Source organism: Mesocricetus auratus, unplaced genomic scaffold (assembly GCF_017639785.1).
Source record: "Mesocricetus auratus isolate SY011 unplaced genomic scaffold, BCM_Maur_2.0 Super-Scaffold_100028, whole genome shotgun sequence".
In the NCBI taxonomy this organism is placed as follows: domain Eukaryota; kingdom Metazoa; phylum Chordata; class Mammalia; order Rodentia; family Cricetidae; genus Mesocricetus; species Mesocricetus auratus.
In genome coordinates, this window is record NW_024429209.1 from 2,317,129 (window position 1) to 2,331,048 (window position 13,920).

General features: G+C 46.2%; 1 protein-coding gene across 9 annotated transcripts in view; it reads left to right on the forward strand.

Annotated features, from left to right (window-relative positions):
• The first annotated feature begins 174 nt into the window (after window positions 1-174).
• Window positions 175-13,920, forward strand: part of Cep250 (centrosomal protein 250) — a 54,366-nt gene continuing 40,620 nt past the window's right edge. The window contains exons 1-10 of one of the 9 annotated variants that reach the window (XM_040732776.1): window positions 182-310; window positions 868-960; window positions 3,118-3,219; window positions 3,938-4,054; window positions 7,018-7,305; window positions 9,125-9,181; window positions 10,031-10,539; window positions 11,268-11,374; window positions 11,557-11,808; window positions 13,645-13,741. In XM_040732776.1, coding sequence (XP_040588710.1) covers window positions 7,116-7,305; window positions 9,125-9,181; window positions 10,031-10,539; window positions 11,268-11,374; window positions 11,557-11,808; window positions 13,645-13,741 — 1,212 coding nt within the window. In that variant the 5' untranslated portion in view covers window positions 182-310; window positions 868-960; window positions 3,118-3,219; window positions 3,938-4,054; window positions 7,018-7,115. Of the gene's footprint in view, window positions 311-867; window positions 961-3,113; window positions 3,220-3,937; window positions 4,055-7,017; window positions 7,306-9,124; window positions 9,182-10,030; window positions 10,540-11,267; window positions 11,375-11,556; window positions 11,809-13,644; window positions 13,742-13,920 lie in introns of all 9 variants that reach the window. The other 8 variants (XM_040732779.1, XM_040732780.1, XM_040732781.1 and 5 more) reach the window with 8 other exon arrangements.

Here is a 13,920-nt window from a genome sequence, read left to right on the forward strand (position 1 = left end):
CTAGAATTCAGAGACTGTAGCTGTGTCTAATTTTGGAGAGCGATCGTGTGTCTCATTATAATCCCCCTTTCCTTTTGGGTCTCTCTAGGAAGTCGGCTGCCAGTACCTAACATGGCGAGCGGCCGTGCGTCCGCGCGCTGGTTCCCGGCGCTCGGCCCCGCGGGGCGGCCCCCACGAAAGGGCGGGAGTTTGGGGGGCGGGGCCTGGTCGCCCGACCGAGGGCCGCCCGGGGCCTGGCCTGCGGGGTACTGTGTGGCTTTTGCGGTTGCTGAGGAGCACTTCGGGCTTCCCGGGGACCGAAGGTGGTGAGGTGGGTCTAGGGCAGGCGGGAGGTGCTGAGTGTAACGGTCCGAGGCAGCCCGGGCGCCCGCGGGGATCTCGCCTGGGCAGCGGCTTCCCTTTCCCTGGAGGAGCCCCGGGCCCAGAGAGGGGCTGGGACCCGTCCTAGGGGTCCGGGCTGGCCTGCCTGAGCTTCCAGCTGCAGCCACCGCTCGAGAGAACTTCACACCAGGGCGTCCCGCAGCCGTAGCCAGGGCTGACCTGCTAAGACGCTGCGCTCCCCGCAGGTCTCACTTCGTGCTTCCCCGAGCTTTGCAGCTCCCTGTTACCCTGCGGCTTTGCACGTGATCTGCCCCTTGAAAGTCCTGTCCCAGTCCCGCTGCTCCATCCTCAGATTTTTCATTCTTCAGGATCACGTCTTCACTTCTTGAAAATCTTTCCTGGAGGCCTGCTCCAGCCTCAGCTCATCGCGATTCTTGGTTTTTTGCGATCTTTGCCCAAGTCAGTGTTCTTCCCCTCGCTCATGTTCTGGGCTTGTTTCTTAGAAGTCATGTCCTTTTTCAACTCTATGTCCCATGATGACAGCAGTAACTAATGAAGTTTCTGAAGAGTCGCAAGATGACAGCTCTGCTAAATGCATTATCTGCAAAGACCCCGTTAGTCCACGCAGCGATCTATGATGTGAGCTCCATATGTTCACATTTTATGCATGAAGGGATAAGCACTCATAAATCAAGTTCCACAATGAGTTAGAATCTGCCTATGTATATGATTGATGACTTAACTAGATTGTCTTTGAGTTGCTGTTAGTACATTATTAGCCTGTAAGATACAGAGGCTAGTGTTACAACTCACATTTTTCGAAAAGGGCTTTTTTTTTCTGGGGGGGGGGGGAGTTAATAGGAATTGAACCCAGAGACTTATTCATGCTAGCCAGTGTTCTACCACTGAATTAATCCTGAGCCCTCTTTTTTACTTATTTATTTTAAGATAAGGTCTTACCAGTTTACCAAGGGTGGGTTTGAACTTCTTGTCTTGAAGAAGTTGAGATTTCAGGTTTTGTGTATCCAGGCCAGGCCCTGAGAAGGCTTATGAAGGCAAATTGATGTTACCAAATTGATAATATTCATAGCAAAAAATGTAGACCAGATCCAGGTTGTGCTCCCTATACACCTACACCCGAGTTCTTCCAGGACTGTTCTACCTTATATTTGTTCTTTTTTCCTAGAAAGCCTCGGGCATGGGTGTTACTTCATACCCCATTAGGAAATGTTCCACAGTGCTGTGTTTTTATAGTTTCTGATTTTGACAGCTAATGAGATGAGCATAGAATTTGGAATCATAATAGAATTTGGTTTCTACTTTGCCACTGACTAGTTGTGCATGTTTTTTTAAAGTGCTATGACAGAGCGATGGTGGCGCACGCCTTTAATCCTAGCACTTGGAAGGCAGAGGCGGGCAGATCTCTGTGAGTTCTAGGCCAGCCTGGTCTACAAAGCTACACAGAAAAACCCTGTCTCGAAAAACAAAAACAAAAAAGTGTGTGTGAGTGTGTGAGAGTGTGTGTGTATGTGTGTGTGTGAGTGTGTATGTGAGTGAGTGTGAGTGTGAGAGTGTGTGTATGTGAGTGAGTATATATGTGTGTGTGTGTGTGTATGTGAGTGAGTGCGCTCGTGTGTATGTGTGTGTGAGTGTGTGTATGTGAGTGTGTATGTGTGTGTATGTGAGTGAGTGTGTGTGAGTGTGTGTCAGTGTGTGACTATGTGTGGTGGAGCTGTACCATGGTGTACCTATGGAGGCGAGAAGACGATTCTGTGGAGTTGGTGCTTGCCCTCCACCTTCTTGTGGGTCACACTCCAATCATCAGGCCGCTCTTTACTTGCTGAGCAATGCTCCCGTTTCCCCTTCCATTTGAAAGATATTTATTTTTAATTGCACATGAATGCAGGACTGAATTTGGATCCTCTGCAAGAGCAATATGGGCTACTAACCAAAGCATCATCTCCTCACACTTCCTATTTTGTTTTGTTTTTTTGCTTTTGTCTTTTTTTTTGTTTTGTTTTTGTTTTTTGAGACACAGTCTCTTTATGTAGTCCTGGTTGTCCTAAAACTCACACTGTAGACCAGACCTCTAACTCAGATCTACCTCCTTCTGCCTCCCAAGTGCTGGGACTCAAGCCATGGGCCACGATGCCCAGTCACACTAACATTTTTTTAAATACTAGTTTTCCTTGTTCTATTTTCTTCTTTAGGATTTTATTTATTTTGATTTCATATGTATGAGTCCTTTGCCTACATGTATGTATGTGCGCCATCTGTGTGCCCGCTGCCGTCAGAAGTCAGAAGAGGAACTAGAGTCGCAGATGGTTGTGAGTCACTATGTGGTTGCTGAGAACTGAACCCAGCTCTTCTGCAAGAACAAGTGTTCCTAACCATGGAGCCCTGATTGTAAAATGAGGACAGTAATTTTTGTTTTGTTGCTTTGTTTTTTGTCTTTCGAGACAAGGTTTCTCTATGTCACAGCCCTGGCTGTCCTGGAACTCATCTTGCAGACCAGGCTGGCCGCAGACTCACAGAGATCCTCTTGCCTCTCCTCCCAAGTGCTGGGATTAAAGGCGTGAGCCAACACTGCCCAGTTGAGACAGTAACCCTAATACCGCTAAGGTTTTTTGTGTTTGTATTTTTTTGACAATGAAGGTTGCAACTGATTATTGTAAGAGTAAAACACTGTACACATTGTACATGATCTTACTTTTGCTTTAGGAACGGTTATGGAACTACCAACATTTTGTAAAGCTATTGGTGATTATAAGGGTCATGTTATTTATTGTAAGACAGGCACTGGATTCACATGTTCTCGGCCAGCCTGAGCTACCGGAGCAGGAAACCGTCTCAAACAAACAAAACCAGTGCTTTTGTACTGGTGGGATTTACATTTTGGTAAGTTGTTACACATAATAATTAGAGGCAGATAGACATGGTTAGTAGAAATGCCAGTGTGTATGTCTAGGAGTAGTGGTACTTTACCTAGTACAACTTACCAAAAAGGTGACCGTTGATCAGAAACCTGGTTAGAACAAATCATGTGGATAACAAACGAGTGTGGCTCCTGCCGTGTTCTAAGTACACGTGAGGATGGCTGACTGTGACTGGAGGAGTGGCAAAGGGGAGATGAAATAGGATTTATTCATTTGACTAAGATGGTCAATTAGGACTCTATGCATGATTATAAAGATTTCCTTTAACTGTAGTTGGCTGTTATCTAGGGTGTGGGGGCTTTGTGTTTTGAGACACAGTCTCTGAAGAAGCTCATGCTGCCTTCAAACTTACTGTGTAGCCCATGGAAGACTAACTTATAGCAATCCTTCTGCCCCAGTCTCACAAGTGTCAGGATTTTAGGCATGTCCCACCATGACTGGCTATTTATGGTGTGTGTGTGTGTGTGTGTGTGTGTGTGTGTGTGTGTGTGTGTGTGTGTGTGTGTGCGCGCGCCCACGCGCGTGTGCTGCGGTTCTCGAGTAAAGGTTAAAAGACAACTTTTATGAGGCAATTCTCTTCTCCACTCTGGGTTCTGTGGACTGAACTGAGGCTGTCAGGATGGCAGCAAGAACTCTTACTCCCTGAGCCACCTAATCAGCCCTGTTTTATGTTTTAAAAGGATCCTCTAACTATTGTGTTGAGAAAACAAAACAAAACAGAATTTAGAAGGTATCACCAGCATCTAGGAAGCTTGAGCAATGTTCCAGTTATATTGCTGTACAAGGAATCCTCCCAGGTTAGTATTGAACAGCAGTTGTTAATTACCACACACAGTCACTGTGCGTCAGAAATTTGGAGCAGATTAGCTGCTGCTTCTGGCTTAGAGGCACAGGCAAGGCTGACAGTGATCTGAAGGTTTTCACCAGGGGCTGGGAGATCTGTTTCCAAGATGGCTCACTCACAAGGCTGTTGGCAGAAGTCCCAATGCTTTCTCCTGAGCCTCCTCCCTGACACTTGTGTGTCCTCAGGACAGAGCAGGTATTTCTCCAGAGAGATTGCTCAAAGAGAGTAAGCAAGCAACAAGCCATAGTACCTTCTGTGACCTTTTCTCAGAAGGCATTTAGTTGTTGTTTTGTCTTTTTGTTTTTGTTTTTGTTTTTTTTCAGACAGGGTGTCTCTGTGGCTTTGGAGGCTGTCCTGGAACTAGCTCTTGTAGATCAGACTGGTCTCGAATTACAGAGATCTGCCTGCCTCTGCCTCCTGAGTGCTGGGATTAAAGGCGTGCGCCACCACTGCCCAGCTGGCTCTCTTTAATTTTTGTTGTTGTTGGTGGTGGTGGTGGTGATGATAGTAGTTTGGTGTTTGTTTTTTTTTTTTTTCTGTACTTGTTTTATGTGTATGCTGTGTGGGCGGGGCCAGTGATTAATGCTGGGTGTCTCCGTTAATCTCTTTCCACCTTATATGTTGAGTAAGGGTCTTGCACTTGCACGTACAACTCACTAATTTGGCTAGTGGTGATAGTCATCTGTGTTACTTAGGAAATGAGTGTAAAGAGAGATTTAAGGCTGAGCCGTAGAGCCCATAGTCTTCAGATGCTGGAGAGGCAGGAGACCTTGGGCAGCACAAATTATAATTGTCTTAATAATAAACCCCCCAGTCAGATATGGGGGGGGGGCTGAAAGATCAGAGAAGCAAAGCAGCTAAGCACTAGCTCTTACCTCTACCTCAGGTCGCATCCTCAGATTGCTTGAGATTGACTGCTGCTCAGACTGCCACGGCTCAAGCCGCATCTCTTTCCTGTCTCCTCCCGCCTTACATTCCTCTCTCCGCCCAGCCATATCACTCCTGTCTCCACCTCCTTAGTGCTGGGATTAAAGGCTGAGATCCCAAGTGCTGAGATATCTTTGTGTGAGCTCTGTTTCTCTTTTACACTGGATCATTTTCATGTAGCCCAGGGTGGCCTTGAACTAACAGAGATCTGTCTGCCTCTGTCTCCCAAGTGCTGGGATTAAAGGTGTGTACCATCCCTGCCTGGCCTCTATGGCTAACGAGTGTGTCTAGATTTATACTCTCATCTTCAGGCAAGCTTTATTTATTAGATCATAAACAAAATGTCACCATGACTGCCTTGTTGGTTAGTGGGTAGCCTGATTATTCAGAAGAGCCAGAAAGGCACATTTGCATGTGATTTCATGAATGTTGGCATCTATTTTTGAATTCTTAAAATTGTTATGGTACAGTTAAACATACCTGTAATCACAACACTTGGGAGGTAGAGGCAGGAGCCTCAGGAATTTTAAGTCATTTTAACTATATACAAGTCCCAGGCCAGCCTGGGCTATATGAAACCTTATCTGAAAAAAAGAAAGAACCTGCAGGCCACTGAATTTATAACCTTTGGGCTAAGGTTGAGGTCTGTTAGGAGTAGAGCCCACACATGTCTCTTTGGTATGGCTGAAAATTTGCTAGTGACTAAAATGAATTACACATCTCTTGCCTTGAGGCACTCACGCATTGGTAGCAAAGACAGACAAATGCTGATGGTAAAATGTAATGTAGACGACGGTGGTGAACACCTTTAATCCCAATACTTGGGAGGCAGAGACAGGTGGATCTCAAAGTTCGAGGCCAGCCTGGTCTACATAGTGAGTTCTAGGACAGTCAGGACTACTCAGAGAAACCCTGTCTCAAAAAAAAGCATTAGAATACATATTTTTGAATATAGGTGAATGTATTAAATGTGAGCAAGAGACTGCTTGTGTGTGTGTGCACACATACACACATACACATATATAGCTAAAAATTTGACTTCAATGCTTCATCTGGGTGGGCAGGATAGGAGGTAGACTAAGTCATGATATAGATTGTATCTTGGCATATGAAAAGGATTTGGAGTTCTAGAAACTTCTATTTGTACACATGCCATATTGTATTTAATTGTTGTGTCATTGCCTCTACCAAGCTGACAGCACCTTCTAGATTCATTTCACAGGTTGCTGAGTCATGTGCGGGGGGGGGTGTGATATATATATATGGATGTGGGGCATGGGGGAGTGTAATGGTGGCAGAGCTGGGGTTCTTAGTTTAATGCTAGATGCCAGAGAGAGAGAGGAGCAGTGGCAGAGCTGGGGTTCTAGTTTTAATGCAGGGTCCCAAAGGCATACCTAGAAGCAGGAGTCCTATGACAGTGCTCATCATAGCTCCTTTTAGAGATTAGGGTCCATCCTAGTCTTCTAAAAGTTCTGAAGAGATTGGAGAGATGGCTCATTGGTTAAGAGCACTTGCTGTTCTTGCAGAGGATACAGGTTTATTTCCTAGTACCCAATTGGTAGTTCACAACTGTCTGTAACTTCTGTTCCTGGGTATTCAATGTCCTTTTTGGCTTCTTCAGGTACCAAGCACACACATGATGCATATACATGCATTCTGGCAAACACTCATATACATAAAAGTAAATATATACTTGAAAAGAAAGTTCTAGTCAGTCTGTGGTGGCGAATGCCTTTAATCTCAGCACTCGGGAGGGAAGCAAAGGCAAGTAGGTCTCTGTGAGTTCAAGACCAGCCTGGTCTACAGATCAAGTTCCAGGACAGGCTCTAAAGCTGCACGGCAAAACCCTGTCTCAAACAAACAAACAAACAAACAGGTTCCTGTAATAAAGGAACCTATTTACTTCATTCAGCCAGTTTCATTCCACTTAATAAACATTTGCTGAGTAAATTTGAGAAACCTAGCCTTTTCAATTTTGTTATATTTTAGTCCCTAGCTCAAGAAGAGGTCTAAGCGCATAGATCAATGGTCAGATATCCTGCTGCAAGCAACCTGTAGCTACCCGGGAACTGTGGATTTGCTCTTTGATGCTCCATGGAGACAGGAAGCCCTGGGCTGAACATGAAGCCCAAGTCATTGCAGCTAGTGCTGGAGGAACAGGTCCTGGCACTGCAGCAGCAGATGGCAGAGAACCAGGCTGCCTCTTGGCAGAAGCTGAAGAACTCCCAAGAGGCCCAGAAGAGGCAAGCAACCCTTGTGAGAAAGCTGCAGGCCAAGGTGAGCAGATGCCCCTTTGAGAAGGGACCCCCCCCCCACCCCAGAGTTGAGTGCTGGAGTGGGATAAGGCTGGATAAGCGAGAGACCATGTAGGGGAATAGACCAAACTCCTGGTGAGGATGGCTCAACCACAGCTTCTCCTTTGATGGTTACAACTGCTCCATGAAGTGTGGATTATGTCCCTTCCAAATGTGACATTCACAATAGTTAAATTTCTGTCTAGGTTTGCTCTCTTAGTCTAGAGCAGTGGTTCTCAACCTTCTTAATGCCACAACCCTTTAATAAAGTTGTTCATGTTGTGGTGACCCCAACCATAAAATTATTTTCAATGTTACTTCATAACTGTAATTTTGCTGCTGTTATGAATCATAATGTAAATATTTGTGTCTTCTGATGGTCTTAGGGACCCTCTGTGAAAGGGTTGTTCCATTCTCCCAAGGGGTCATGACCCTCAGAATGAGAACTGCTAGTCTATAACTAAGCCCAAACCCAATACACAAAGCACGTGTGTGTGTGTGTGTGTGTGTGTGTGTGTGTGCGTGTGTGCGTGTGTGTTCAGTGTACATAGGGAAACCAGAGGTCAATGTTGAGTATCCTCTATCATTCTTCACCCTATTTTTTAAGTTTTATTTTGTGTATTGTGTGCCTATGTCTATGTAAGTGTGTATTGTGTGTCAGTGCTCTGGAGGGCAGCTGGAGTTATAAGCAGCTGTGAGCCGTGCTGGGTGTTGGGAACTGAATTTGGGTCCTCTGGAAGAACAGCAGGCTTTTTTTTTTTGTTTTTTTTGTTTTTTTTGTTTTGTTTTACGAGTCAGGGTTTCTCTGTATTGTTTTGTTTTGGAGGCTGTCGGTCCAGCCTGGCCTCGAACTCACAGAGATCCGCCTGCCTCTGCTGGGATTAAAGGCGTGCGCCACCACCGCTAGAACAGCAGGCTTTTAAGCTGAAGGTGTCTTCAGCCTCCACCACATTGATTTTGGGACAGGTCTCACTAAACTGGAACTCATCAATTTGGTAGACTCGCCAGCAGGGAGCGCCAGTGATCTGCTGCCCTGCTTCTTTAGGACTGGGATGGTGGCTTTTTACGCTGGGATCTGAACTTGGGTCTTGATGTTTAAACAGTAAACATTTTACTCTTTTTGTATTTGTTTTTTGAGATAGGGTTTCTTTGTGTAGCCTTGGCTGTCCTAGAATTCACTATGTAGATCAGACTAGCTTCAAACTCAGAGTTCCACTTGCTTCTGCCTCCCGAGATGGGATTAAAGGCATGCACCACCACCAACAGGCATGTTTTAGTTACCAAGCTATCTTACCAGCCCCTTGGGAATCTTGATTTAAAAAAAAAAACCTTGTGTAAGTGTGGGAGTGCAAGCATGCATGTACCTTATACATGTAGAGGTCAGGGGACAATCTCAGGTGTCCACCATGCCTCCCCTGTTTTAGATAGGGTCTCTCTTTGTTTGCCACAGTGTGCCTCAGGTGAGCTAGTCAGTGAGCTTTTGGATGCTCCTGTCTCTGCCTCCTGTCTTGCCATAGGAGTGCCGAACTGTAGACACACACTACCACCTATGGCTGTACTTGTTCTGGGGATCTGAATTCAGGTCCTAATGCTTGCACAGCAAGTGCTTTCCCCTGAGCCATCTCCCCAGAAAGTGTTATGCAAACACCCAGATAGAACCTCTTAAGATGCTGTGGCCCTACTTCACCGTCACCACCCGCTTCCCATGTTCACAGCAGATTTGCCCAAGATCCCTGGAGCCTTTGGTTTGTGTTGTTTATGGGAGCTACAGCTGTGCTCAGGGTCTGCTCTCTTTGCTTTAGGTTTTACAGTACCGGAGCTGGTGCCAAGAGCTGGAGAAGCGGCTAGAAGCTACTGGAGTAAGTGAGATTGAGTTCCGGACTTCCTCTGAGCCCTTAAAGTATACTTGCTTGGCTTTATATGCTGCCAAGGAAGGCGGGGGTTATACAGGATGTTTGGTAGGTGTTCCTCTGTCTTCAGCTCCAAAGAGCTGCCAGTAACCAATAAGGTCTTCTAGAGATCGTTGGCCTGAGAGATTCCATCCCATGGTTTCCCATTTATTAATGCAGGTTCTGGGAACTTAGCATAGTGGAATGGCATGTGACACTGGAGGGAAAATTCATTTTTCATCCAGCAGGTGTCAGTGTTTACACATCAGGAAGATGTGCACCTCTGCTTGCCCATAAGCATGCCTGCAGTAGAGGGATGTTTTTATTGCCTGGGGAGGACTGGCTTTGAAAGACCCTTTTGTCATTCTTCAATTCCTCCTCATTCCCTCAGAAAAGTTCTCAGAAGAAGGAAAGAACCAGAATGGTTGAGCACCTTCTGTGCAGGCCAGGGCACCCTTAGGTGTTTGTACCATTTTGTCAGTCAAGTGCAAACTCTCTGAGAAGGATGACAGCCACCTTGGTTTGTGGTCTGGAGATGATGAGTGACTTCCTGAGGTCCCAAATTAGTGTGACAGAAGATAGGGCCCTAGTCAAAGATGCAGCTTGCATTCCTCAGGCCGTCTTTTAGGGGAATTGATTGGTTCACTTTTGGAGAAAGGAGTGCAGTGGGTTTGCTTTCATGACAGTGACCGAGAAAAGAAGCACATTGTTCCCAAGAGAAAGAATGAGAAAGAAAGTGGCTGCTGCTGAAGGCGGCATCAGGGAATTGTCCTGGGTGATGTTTCTGTGCGGTATGATAAGGCCTGTCTCTGTCTCAAGGGGCTGATCCCTCAGCGGTGGGAAGGTGCAGAAGAGCCAACCCTGGAACAGCTGCTGGTCCGATTGGAGGAGGAGCAGCAGAGGTGATGGACCCCAGCTTTCCTGATCTGAGTGATCGTGCAGAGGGAAAGGCTGGTGGGAAACTTCTGCTCCAGAGTGAACGTGTGGGTGGAAAAGTGCTGGGCATGGCGGTTCACATGGGTAACATGAGGCAGGCAGAAAGCAAAATGAGAGGGAGGGAGGTGCCTCTTGGAATCTTGTGTCCTGATGATGGAAAGTTCCATTCACTGCCTTACTCCCCAGACCTTTATTCTGCACTTGTTCCTACTGGTTCCCAGTGCAGGTGCGAGAGTCTAGTGGAGGTGAACACGGAGCTTCGACTGCACATGGAGAAAGCTGATGTGGTGAACAAAGCCCTTCAGGAAGATGTGGAAAAATTGACAGTGGACTGGAGTCGGGCCCGGGATGAGTTAACGAGGAAGGAGAGCCAGTGGCGGATGGAGCAGGAGGTGTGGAGAACAAGAGTAGAGTGTGCACTTTGGGTGCTGACTGGGCAGTGCTGGAAAGGGTTAACTCTTGGACCTGGGTGGAAACTGATCTGTCATTGTTCCAGCCTCTGATTAGCCCTGCCCAAGGTGACAGCTGTGCCCTGTTTCAGCTTTCTTCCTAGTTCTGCCTAGTCTAGGCTTTGCTGACAGGCAGCGTAACACTCAACTCCTGCAAAAGAGACTAGCCAAAGTTTCAGGTGTATCCAAAAATTTACTGTTTGCCTTCTTCTGAAGGTCTGCATAGCTAGATGCTAAGAAGGTAGCTGCTGGATTAAATGGAGGAGAAAATGTTATAGGCCCTGGGAAATTTTACACTCACAGCTATAGACAGTAAATGTTTGTTGAACCTTTGCTGGGTGCTGGGTCTGGGTGATTTACGTGTATTATAAGATCACCTAATTCTCCCGTCTACAGTAATAACTCCCATTTGCTAAGCAGCCACTGCATGTCCTTTTCTGATCTAGCCAAGTCGAAGGCCACTTTCTACCCAGGGCTCTTTGACCTTTTGAACCTCACTGCCAACTTTATTAAGCCCCTCAATATAACCTGAATATAGGCACCCAACCATAAGCTATCTCCTCGAAGTCCTTCCTCCCTTCACCCTCACCCAGCAGCCATGAGGCATCCAGGACTCTTGTGTTGCTGCAAGGTCTCCGGCCCTTGGGTGTGACTTGGGTTTCTGAACACAGTTCTTCAAGGGCTATTTGAAAGGTGAACATGGCCGTCTGCTCAATCTGTGGCGTGAGGTAGTGACCTTCCGACGTCACTTCCTGAAAATGAAGTCAGCTACTGACAGGTCAGTGTGGGGAGGAGAAGAGAGGTTTGCCCCGCTGATCTGGGTTAAGGCAGCAGACTCTGGGAAGAGGCACTGGGGGCCGTGGGCATGGGCTAGATACAGATTCTCTCCGACCTGAGAGCCTATGACCAAGCTCTCTACCTTGGTTCCTTGGAGTTTTCAATCTTCCTTCCTGTGCTCAGAGATCTGACAGAGCTAAAGGCTGAACACGCCAGGCTTTCGGGGTCCCTGCTGACCTGTTGTCTGCGCTTGACCGTGAGAGCACAGGCTCGTGAATCCAGTGGATCTGGGAGAACAGAGGAGAGTGAGCCCGCCCGGCTGCTGCTGCTAGTAGCTAAGGCCCAGGCGCTGGAGAAGGAAGCCCATGAAAAGAGCCAGGAATTAATACAGCTGAAGAGTCAAGGGGATCTGGAGAAGGCTGAGCTGCAGGACCGGTGAGGTGCCACGTGGTCCCGGGAGGAATGTAGTAAGAGAAAGCTGACTCCCCTAGACGGTTGTCGGCGGGCAGAAAAGATGTCAAGAACACCGCCACCCTGGGAGGGGAGGGATGTGACCTCTGAGTCCACTTAGGAACCCAGTGTCTCTGTTGGGGTCTGTCACTGTCCCTCTGGCTGCTTTGCAACTCAGTCTCTCTCCTGATAGTTTGTGTTGCTAGCTGTCCTCTCTCTCCTCTCAGCCATGCTCTTCCACACTTCTGTCTTCGTGTGTGCCAGCCATAGCCTCCCTTTAAGGTAGAGTTCACACGCCACCTCTTCTGAGAGTTGTCTCACTTTAACAGCTTATGGTCCTGTGAGTGTTTTGACCTGCTTGTTACAGCACTAATCTTCCTGTATCTCTTTAATTACTTTGTTTCTTTGTATCTCTCCCTGGGTTAGACTTGTTTGTTTTTGCTGTGATGGGGATTGAACTCAGGACCTTGCATATGCTACTCAAACATTCTACCATTGAGCTATACCCCGCCTTGGCTTTGTTAACTTTTGGATTATAATAAAATGGGATTTTTAAAATAATGAGAAGGGAAGACATGAGCTGAGTACCACTGATTATCAAGGCAAACTTGGAGTCTTCAATCTGTGTCGTGGCTAGGGTTCTGTTCTTTCCTGTTGGTAGTATACGTAAGTTGGGGACTATTTTGTTTTCTTTTTGCTTTTGGAAACTTTAAGAACAAAGATCATATCTTAATAGGTTTGTATCTTTAGTGTTTCATGCTTTATTTCTTATATAATAGGTAATTATTATTTGTTGAATAATACAATATTTAAATAAAAGACAATACAGTGATCCCCAGAGGTGATTTGTAATAAAATTATTAAGGCTTAAATTTTTCTTTTAGCCAGGTGTGGTAGTCATCACTTTTGTTGTTGTTTTTGTTTTCAAGACGTCTGGTAGTTGTCATTTTTACTCCCAGCTCTTTGGAGTTATAAAAGGCTTGAATTCTGTGAGTTCAAGGTCAGCCTGGTCTACACAGCAAGTTCTAGGTCAGACAGGGCTATATAGAGAGAGCTTGCCTCAAAAATAAATAAACAAATGAGTGAGTGAATGAATGAATAAATAAATAAATATTTTTCTTAGGTAACATTAATTTAAGAAATAACTTGTTAGGCAAGTGTCATGGCTCATGCCCATGATCCTATTACTCAGGAGGCTGAGGCAGGAGGATTTCTAGTTCAAGGTCATCCTGGACTACATAGAGAATTTCAGGCAAGACTAGGCTACATAATCAGATGCTGTCACCAAAAAAACAGAAGAAGAAAACCATGTGTGTAGTACTACTCACAAAGCTGAGATACGCTGTTAAATGGATGATACAGCTGTTGGTGATTTTGCTTGGCATCATTAGCTGTATTGTTTCCCAAGTCACTTGTCCTTTTTCCCTATCAGAGTCAAACCTTGGGCTGGAGGGACCTTGGGACTGTCCCCTTGGTGGCAATTCTGATGTTCTTATTGGCTTCAGGGTGCTTAACGTCACAATCAAGCGAGGCCTGGAAGGGTCTGGGCCAGGGCTTTCCTTCAGCTCTCGGGCCCACAAACCCACGTTCCAGTCTTGAGATGTGGTAAATCCCTGCATGTGTCTGAGTGGCTTTTGGCTTTTCCTACCAGATCAAAAATATAGAATCACATGTGATTCAGAGAGTGCAAAGGACTGGGCATACCCAAGGGATTCTGTGGGCTGCAGTGGGGGTGTCCGTTTGGGGGCCCAGGTGTGCTTTTGGTGGCTCCGTCACCATCCTGGGGCTGTCCAGGAAATAGTGCTGTGCTTTCTTCCTTAGAGTGACAGAGCTCTCTGCTTTGCTGACCCAGTCTCAGAAGCAAAATGAAGATTATGAGAAGATGGTAAAGGCTCTAAGAGAAACAGTGGAGATGCTGGTATGTGAGCCTCTGTGTTGCAAAGGAGCTCAGAGTGGGTTGACAAGTTCCTTGTTCTTTGTGGACACGTTGTGAATGATGCTATTTAAATGATCCTTGATGAAATCCTCCAAAGCTGAAAAGTAAACTTTGACTGAATCTGAAAATTACTTAACTCATTCATTTACCTGTTCAATAAA